Genomic DNA, 9,004 nt, shown 5'->3' on the forward strand with positions numbered 1-9,004 from the left:
CATAACCCCCCCATAACCCCCTATAACCCCCCCATATCCCCCCCATACCTCCCCATACCCCCCCTTATCCCCCCATAACCCCCTATAACCCCCCATATCCCCCCCTATAACCCCCCATACCCCCCCCATATCCCCCCATAACCCCCTATAACCCCCCCCATATCCCCCCATACCCCCCCTATATCCCCCCACCCCCCCAGGCCGTACCCCCGCAGTTCCTCACCGTATCCTCACTGTGGGTGACCCCGACTTCCCCCCCCCCCGGCGCTGCCGCCCCCCACTGTCCCCCGCCGGCGCCCCCGCGCCCCCCCCCCGCCGAACCCCCAACGTCCCCCCGCGGCCACCGACGCCCGATGGACCTCCAATGTCACCCAACGGACCTCCGATGTCACCCAATGGACCTCCGATGTCACCCAATGGGCCATTGATGTCACCCAACGGACCTCCAATGTCACCCAATGGGCCATTGATGTCACCCAACGGACCTCCAATGTCACCCAACAGACCTCCGATGTCACCCAATGGGCCACCAATGTCACCCAACGGACCTCCAATGTCACTCAATGGCCCACTGATGTCACCCAATGGACCTCCAATGTCACCCAATGGGTCATTGATGTCACTTAATGGGCCACTGATGTCACCCAATGGGCCTCCAATGTCACCCAATGGGTCACCGATGTCACCCAACGGACCTCCAATGTCACCCAGTGGGCCACTGATGTCACCCAACGGACCTCCAATGTCACCCAATGGGCCACCGATGTCACCCAACGGGCCACTGATGTCACCCAATGGGCCACCGTCGCTCTTGGGACACGTGCCACCCAACAGGCCACCAATGCCACCCAACGGGCCACCAACGTTACCCAATGGGACTCCAACGTCACCCAACAGGCCAATGTCACCCAATGGGCCACCGATGTCACCCAACGGGCCACCAATGTCATCCAATGGACTACCAGTGCCACCCAGAAGGCCAATGTCACCCAATGGGCCACCGACGTCACCCAGTTGGCCAATGTCACCCCATGGGACACCGACACCACCCAATGGGCCACCATTGTCACCCAGTTGGCCAATGCCACCCAATGGGACACCAATGTCACCCAGTGGGCCACCAACGTCACCCAATTGGACAGTGCCACCCAATGGGACACCAATGTCACCCAGTGGGCCATCACTGTCACCCAATGGGCCACCAACGTCATCCCATGGGCCACCAATGTCACACAGCGGGCCACCAATGTCACCCAATGGGCCAACGTCACCCATTGGGCCACCATTGTCACCCAACGGGCCACCAATGCCACCCCATTGGCCAATGTCACCCAATGGGCCATCATTGTCACCCAACGGGCCACCAATGTCACCCAGTTGGCCGATGTCACCCAACGGGCCACCAACGTCACCCAATGGGCCATCACTGTCACCCAACGGGCCGCCAACGCCACCCCATTGGCCGATGTCACCCAACGGGCCACCAATGCCACCCAACGGGCCACCAACGCCACCCCATTGGCCAATGTCACCCAACGGGCCACCAACGCCACCCAATGGGCCACCAACGTCACCCAATGGGCCACCACCGCCCCCCCCAAGGAAGCCGCGCCCCATGGATCCGTGGCCACCAACGGTGCCACCACCGGAACCGCTGTCCCCAGGGGGTGTCCCCAGGCCGGATGGCCCCGGTGGGCTGTCGGCCACCCTGGGGGGGTCCCGGGGGGGGGACAGCAGTGAGGACGAAGGGGGCGCCGCCCCCCACGGGCGCTACATCCGCTACAGCCGCAGCGTGGTGACGCCGTCCCGCTGCCCCACGGCGCCGCCCCACGCGGCCGCCCGGCCCCACATCCAGCAGCTGGACGGGGTGGACGATGGGGGGGACAAAGTGGCGGGGGGGGGACGGCGGCCCCCCGGCGAAGACCTCCCGGCCGACATCGTGGAGTTCGTCCTCCACAACATGGCGGGCGCCAATGGGGCCAACGGGGACAGCGGGTGGGGGGCCGGGGGGGGCGGGCGGAGGCAGCTGATGGGCGCCGGGGGGGCGCGGGGGGGGGGCGGCCGTGGGGGGGACAGCCATGGAGGGGGCCACTATGGGGGTGGCGCCTATGGGGGTGTCACCAACAGAGATGTCAACCATGGGGGTGGCTCCCATGGGGGTGGCACCTATGGGGGGGTCGACCACGGGGGTGGCACCCATGGGGGTGACGCTCATGGGGGTGTCACCAACAGAGATGACACCCATGGGGGTGGCACCCATGGGGGTGTCCACCATGGGGGTGTCACCCATGGGGGTGTCACCCATGGAGACGTCACCTACGGAGGTGGCACCTGGACCCATGGAGATGTCACCAACAGAGATGTCACCCATGAGGGTGGCACCCATGGGGGTGGCACCCATGGAGATGTCACCCATGGAGACGTCACCTACGGAGGTGGCACTTGGAACCATGGAGAGGTCACCAACAGAGATGGTGGCACCCATGGGGGTGGCACCCATGGAGATGTCACCTACGGAGGTGGCACCCATGGAGGTGGCACCCATGGAGGTGACACCTGGACCCATGGTGATGTCACCAACAGAGATGTCAACCATGAGGGTGGCACCCATGGAGATGGCACCCATGGGGGTGGCACCTATGGAGGTGTCACCAACACAGATGTCACCCATGGAGACGTCACCTACGGAGGTGGCACCCATGGAGATGTCACCCATGGAGATGGCACCTGGACCCATGGCGATGTCACCAACAGAGATGTCAACCATGAGGGTGTCACCCATGGAGGTGGCACCCATGGAAGTGTCACCTGGACCCATGGAGGTGTCACCCACGGAGGTGTCACCCATGGAGACGTCACCCACGGAGGTGTCACCCACGGAGATGTCACCCCCGGAGGTGTCACCTGGCCCCACAGCGACGTCACCGGAAGCCATGGAGATGTCACCTGGGCGAGCGACACCCATCGCGGTGTCACCCATAACCACCTCATCAGTGTCACCCATCGCGACGTCACCCATCACGGCGGTGTCCCCTCCACGTCCCCGGAAGGGCCACCGAAGCGCCACAGCGACCTGCCAGGACCGGGGGGCAAACGGGCGCGGCTGGACGCCACCGGCAGCGGGGACAGCGCGGCCACCGGGTGAGTGGCGGCACCCCGGTCGGGTGACAGTCTTACTGGGACCCTCCCAGTTGGGTGACAGTCTTACTGGGACCCTCCCAGTTGGGTGCTGGCCATACTGGGACCCTCCCAGTTGGGTGACAGTCTTACTGGGACCCTCCCAGTTGGGTGCTGGCCATACTGGGCCCATCCCAGTTGGGTGCCGGCCCACCATGATGGGACCCTCCCAGTTGGGTGACAGTCTTACTGGGACCCTCCCAGTTGGGTGCTGGCCATACTGGGCCCATCCCAGTTGGGTGCCCACCATGATGGGACCATCAAAGTTGGGTGCCCATCATACTGGGCCCATCCCAGTTGGGTGACAGTCTTACTGGGACCCTCCCAGTTGGGTGACAGTCTTACTGGGACCATCCCAGTTGGGTGCCCATCACACTGGGCCCATCCCAGTTGGGTGCTGGCCATACTGGGCCCATCCCAGTTGGGTGCCCACCATGATGGGACCATCAAAGTTGGGTGCCCATCACACTGGGCCCACCCCAGTTGGGTGCCAGTCTTACTGGGACCCTCCCAGTTGGGTGACAGTCTTACTGGGACCCTCCCAGTTGGGTGCCAGCCATACTGGGCCCATCCCAGTTGGCTGCCCACCATGATGGGACCCTCCCAGTTGGGTGCCCACCATGATGGGACCCTCCCAGTTGGGTGCCGGCCATATTGGGCCCATCCCAGTTGGGCACCAGCATTACTGGGACCCTCCCAGTTGGGTGCCGGTCATACTGGGACCCTCCCAGTTGGGTGCCGGTCATACTGGGCCCATCCCAGTTGTGTGCCGGTCATACTGGGCCCATCCCAGTTGGGTGTCCATCATACTGGGACCCTCCCAGTTGTGTGCCGGTCATACTGGGCCCATCCCAGTTGGGTGTCCATCATACTGGGACCCTCCCAGTTGGGTGCCAGCCATACTGGGCCCATCCCAGTTGGGTGTCCATCATACTGGGAACCTCCCAGTTGGGTGCCGGCCATATTGGGATCATCCCAGTTGGGTGCCCACCATACTGGGCCCATCCCAGTTGGATGCCGGTCTTACTGGGACCCTCCCAGTTGGGCACCCATCACACTGGGCCCATCCCAGTTGAGTAGCCAGTCATACTGGGACCCTCCCAGTTGGGTGCCCACCATGATGGGACCCTCCCAGTTGGGTGCCGGTCTTACTGGGACCCTCCCAGTTCGGTGCCCACCATGATGGGACCCTCCCAGTTGGGCACCCATCATACTGGTCCCATCCCAGTTGGGTGCCAGTCATACTGGGACCCTCCCAGTTGGGTGCCGGCCATGGTGGGCCCATCCCAGTTGGGCACCCATCACACTGGGCCCATCCCAGTATGGCCGGCCCACCATGACGGGACACTCCCAGTTGGGCGCCCACCATCCCAGCTCCCTCCCAGTTCCCCCGCAGTTGCTCCCAGTGCTCCCAGTTTGTGGAGCTCACTGGGAGCCCCATGGCTGACCGCCGCCCCCCACAGCTGTGTCCCAATGCCGCCTCCGCTGCGCGACCCCAAAGAGGAGCCCGAAGAGCTCAGTGATGGCAGCAGCACCGGGTGAGACCCCCATGGCCCCCAACCCCCCCATTATGGCCCCCAACACCCCCATATGGCCACCAACCCCCCCATATGGCCCCCAGCCCCCCCATTTGGCCCCCAACCCCTCCAATATGGCCACCAACCCCCCCATTATGGCCACCAACCCCCCCATATGGCCCCCAACCCCCCCACTATGGCCACCAACCCCCCCAATATGGCCACCAACCCCAATATGGCCCCCAACCCCCCCATATGGCCCCCAACCCCCCCATTATGGCCCCCAACCCCCCCATTATGGCCAACAACCCCCCTATATATCCACCAACCCCCCCCCATATGGCCCCCAACCCCCCCATTATGGCCACCAACCCCCCTATATATCCACCAACCCCCCCCCATATGGCTACCAACCCCCCCCATTATGGCCACCAATCCCAGTATGGCCACCAACTACCCCCCATATGGCCCCCAACCCCGACATATGGTCCCCAGCCTCCCCAGTATGGCCACCAACCCCCCCAATATGGCCACCAACCCCAATATGGCCCCCAACCCCCCCATATGGCCCCCAACCCCCCCATTATGGCCAACAACCCCCCTATATATCCACCAACCCCCCCCCATATGGCCCCCAACCCCCCCACTATGGCCACCAACCCCCCTATATATCCACCAACCCCCCCCCATATGGCTACCAACCCCCCCCATTATGGCCACCAATCCCAGTATGGCCACCAACTACCCCCCATATGGCCCCCAACCCCCCCCATATGGCCCCCAACCCCCCCATTATAACCCCCAACCCCCCCAATATGGCCACCAACCCCAATATGGCCCCCAACCCCCCCATTATAGCCCCCAACCCCCCAATATGGCCCCCAACCCCCCCAATATGGCCCCCAACCCCCCCATATGGCCCCCAACCCCCCAATATGGACCCCAACCCCCCCTATATGGCCCCCAACCCCCCCATATGGACCCCAACCCCTCCATATGGCCCCCAACCCCCCCAATATGGCCCCCAACCCCCCCATATGGCCCCCAACGCCCCCAATATGGCCCCCAACCCCCCCATTATAGCCCCCAACCCCCCCAATATGGCCCCCAACCCCCCCATTATAGCCCCCAACCCCCCCACTATGGCCACCAACCCCCCCCATATGGCCCCCAACCCCCCCAATATGGCCACCAACCCCAATATGGCCCCCAACCCCCCCATATGGCCCCCAACCCCCCAATATGGCCCCCAACCCCCCCAATATGGCCACCAACCCCAATATGGCCCCCAACCCCCCCATATGGCCCCCAACCCCCCAATATGGCCCCCAACCCCCCCAATATGGCCACCAACCCCAATATGGCCCCCAACCCCCCCATATGGACCCCAACCCCCCCTATATGGCCCCCAACCCCCCCAATATGGCCCCCAACCCCTCCATATGGCCCCCAACCCCCCCAATATGGCCCCCAACCCCCCCATATGGCCCCCAACGCCCCCAATATGGCCCCCAACCCCCCCATTATAGCCCCCAACCCCCCCAATATGGCCCCCAACCCCCCCATTATAGCCCCCAACCCCCCCACTATGGCCACCAACCCCCCCCATATGGACCCCAACCCCTCCATATGGCCCCCAACCCCCCCAATATGGCCCCCAACCCCCCCATATGGCCCCCAACGCCCCCAATATGGCCCCCAACCCCCCCATTATAGCCCCCAACCCCCCCACTATGGCCACCAACCCCCCCCATATGGCCCCCAACCCCCCCAATATGGCCACCAACCCCAATATGGCCCCCAACCCCCCCATATGGCCCCCAACCCCCCAATATGGCCCCCAACCCCCCCAATATGGCCACCAACCCCAATATGGCCCCCAACCCCCCCATATGGCCCCAAACCCCCCCAATATGGCCCCCAACCCCCCCATTATAGCCCCCAACCCCCCCAATATGGCCCCCAACCCCCCCTTTCCCCCCAGGTCGCCCCCCCGCTGCAGCCCCCCCCCGACCGAAGGCCCCATGGAGCCGCCGTGGGCTGTGTGTGCAGGTGGGGGTGGGGGGCACCCATGGGTGCTATCAAAAAGCGGGGGGGGGGCACTTATGGGTGGCATTAATATGGGGGGGGGGGGCACCCATGGGGGTCCTTTATGGGGGGGGGGCACTTATGGGTGGCATTAATATGGGGGGGGCACCCATGGGGGTCCTTTATGGGGGGGGGGGGGGCACCCATGGGTGGCATTAATATGGAGGGGGGCACCCATGGGGGTCCCTTTATTGGGGGGGGGGCACCCATGGGAGGCATTAATATGGGGGGGGGGGGCACCCATGGGTGGCATTGATGGGGAGGAGTATCTATGGGTGGTATTAATATGATGGGGGGGACACCCATTGGGATCCTTTATGGGGGGGGGGGCACCCATGGGAGGCATTAATATGGGGGGGGCACCCATGGGGGTCCCTTTATGGGGGGGGGCACCCATGGGAAGCATTTATGGGGGGGGGGGGGGAATATCTATGGGTGGTATTTATGTGGGGGGGGGCACCCATGGGTGGCATTGATGGGGGGGGGGAAATATCTATGGGTGGTATTTAAGTGGGGGGGGGCACCCATGGGTGGCATTAATATGGGGGGGGGGCACCCATTGGGATCCTTTATGGGGGGGGGCACCCATGGGTGGCTTTAATATGGGGGGGGGCACCCATGGGGGTCCCTTTATGGGGGGGGGCACCCATGGGAGGCATTAATATGGGGGGGGCACTTATGGGGGTCCCTTTATGGGGGGGGGCACCCATGGGTGGTATTAATATGATGGGGGGGACACCCATTGGGATCCTTTATGGGGGGGGGCACCCATGGGTGGCTTTAATATGGGGGGGGGGCACCCATGGGAGGCATTAATATGGGGGGGGCATTTATGGGGGTCCCTTTATGGGGGGGGGGCACCCATGGGTGGCATTAATATGGGGGGGGGGCACCCATTGGGATCCTTTATGGGGGGGGGGGGCACCCATGGGAGGCATTAATATGGGGGGGGCACTTATGGGGGTCCCTTTATGGGGGGGGGCACCCATGGGTGGCTTTAATATGGGGGGGGCACTTATGGGGGTCCCTTTATGGGGGGGGGCACCCATGGGTGCCATTAATGTGGGGGGGGGCTGATGGTTCCCAGCCCCCCATGCACACACACAGACACCCCCCCCATTTCCCCCCCCCCAGGTGGGAGCTCAGACGATGAGGTGCCCCCCCCCCGCCCCCCCCCCCGGCTGCACCCCACCCCCCCCCCCGGGCCGCCCCCATCTGCGCTTTGAGATCAGCAGTGAGGACGGACTGAGCGTCTGCGCCGACAGCATCGAGGGTGGGAACGGGGGGGGCAACGGGGGGGGGATGTGGGGATGGGGGGGGTGTGGGATGGGGGACATGGGGGGGGTCGTGGGGGGGGTGGATGGGGGGGGATGGGGGACATGGGGGGGGTCGTGGAGGGGGGGGATGGGGGGGAATGTGGAGGGGGTGGATGGGGGGGATGGGGGGGATGGGGGGGAGGACAGGGGATGGGGGGGATGGGGGGGGACGTGGATGGGGGGGACATGGGGGGGGATGTGGAGGGGGGGATGTGGGATGGGGGACATGAGGGGGTCGTGGAGGGGGTGGATGGGGGGGATGGGGGACATGGGGGGGGGGATGTGGGGATGGGGGACATGGGGGGGGGTGTGGGAGGAGGATGAGATGGGGGGGGATGGGGGACATGGGGGGGGATGTGGGGATGGGGGGGGTGGGGGGGGGGATGTGGGATTTGGGACATGAAGGGGGTCGTGGAGGGGGTGGATGGGGGGGGATGGGGGACATGGGGGGGTCGTGGAGGGGGGGGGATGGGGGGGAATGTGGAGGGGGTGGATGGGGGGGATGGGGGACATGGGGGGGGCGATGGGGAGGATGTGGGGATGGGGGACATGGGGGGACATGGGGGGGTGGGGGGGACGTGGAGGGGGGGATGGGGGACATAGGGGGGATGGGGGGGATGTGGAGAGGGGGGACATGGGGGGGATGGGGGACATGGGGGGGATGGGGGCGATGGGGGGGATGTGGATGGGGGGGGATGTGGGTGGAGGACAGGGGATGGGGGGGATGGGGGACATGGGGGGGGACGTGGAGGGGGGGGGCAGGGGGACATGGGGGGGATGGGGGGGATGTGGGGAGGGGTGGAATGGGGGGGGTGGGGGGGCATGTGGAGGGGGGGGATGGGGGTGATGGGGGGGAGGACAGGGGATGGGGGGGATGGGGGGGATGGGGGGGATGTGGAGGGGGGG

General features: G+C 65.2%; 1 protein-coding gene across 2 annotated transcripts; it reads left to right on the forward strand.

The window, feature by feature from the left end:
• Positions 1-338: 338 nt before the first annotated feature.
• LOC121108974 (basic proline-rich protein-like) lies at positions 339-8,027 on the forward strand. 2 transcript variants are annotated; one of them, XM_040657335.2, is made up of 5 exons: positions 339-2,519; positions 2,691-3,141; positions 4,641-4,715; positions 6,679-6,746; positions 7,917-8,027. In XM_040657335.2, exons 1-5 carry the CDS (start codon positions 365-367, stop codon positions 8,006-8,008), a joined length of 2,841 nt encoding a protein of 946 aa, XP_040513269.1. In that variant the 5' UTR covers positions 339-364; the 3' UTR covers positions 8,009-8,027. The 2 variants fall into 2 exon arrangements, with proteins under 2 accessions (XP_040513269.1, XP_046762183.1); XM_046906227.1 differs by having other exon boundaries at positions 339-3,141; positions 7,917-8,023.
• The last annotated feature ends 977 nt before the right edge of the window (positions 8,028-9,004 follow it).

The sequence above is a fragment of the Gallus gallus genome, unplaced genomic scaffold, assembly GCF_016699485.2.
Source record: "Gallus gallus isolate bGalGal1 unplaced genomic scaffold, bGalGal1.mat.broiler.GRCg7b scaffold_142, whole genome shotgun sequence".
Classification (NCBI taxonomy): domain Eukaryota; kingdom Metazoa; phylum Chordata; class Aves; order Galliformes; family Phasianidae; genus Gallus; species Gallus gallus.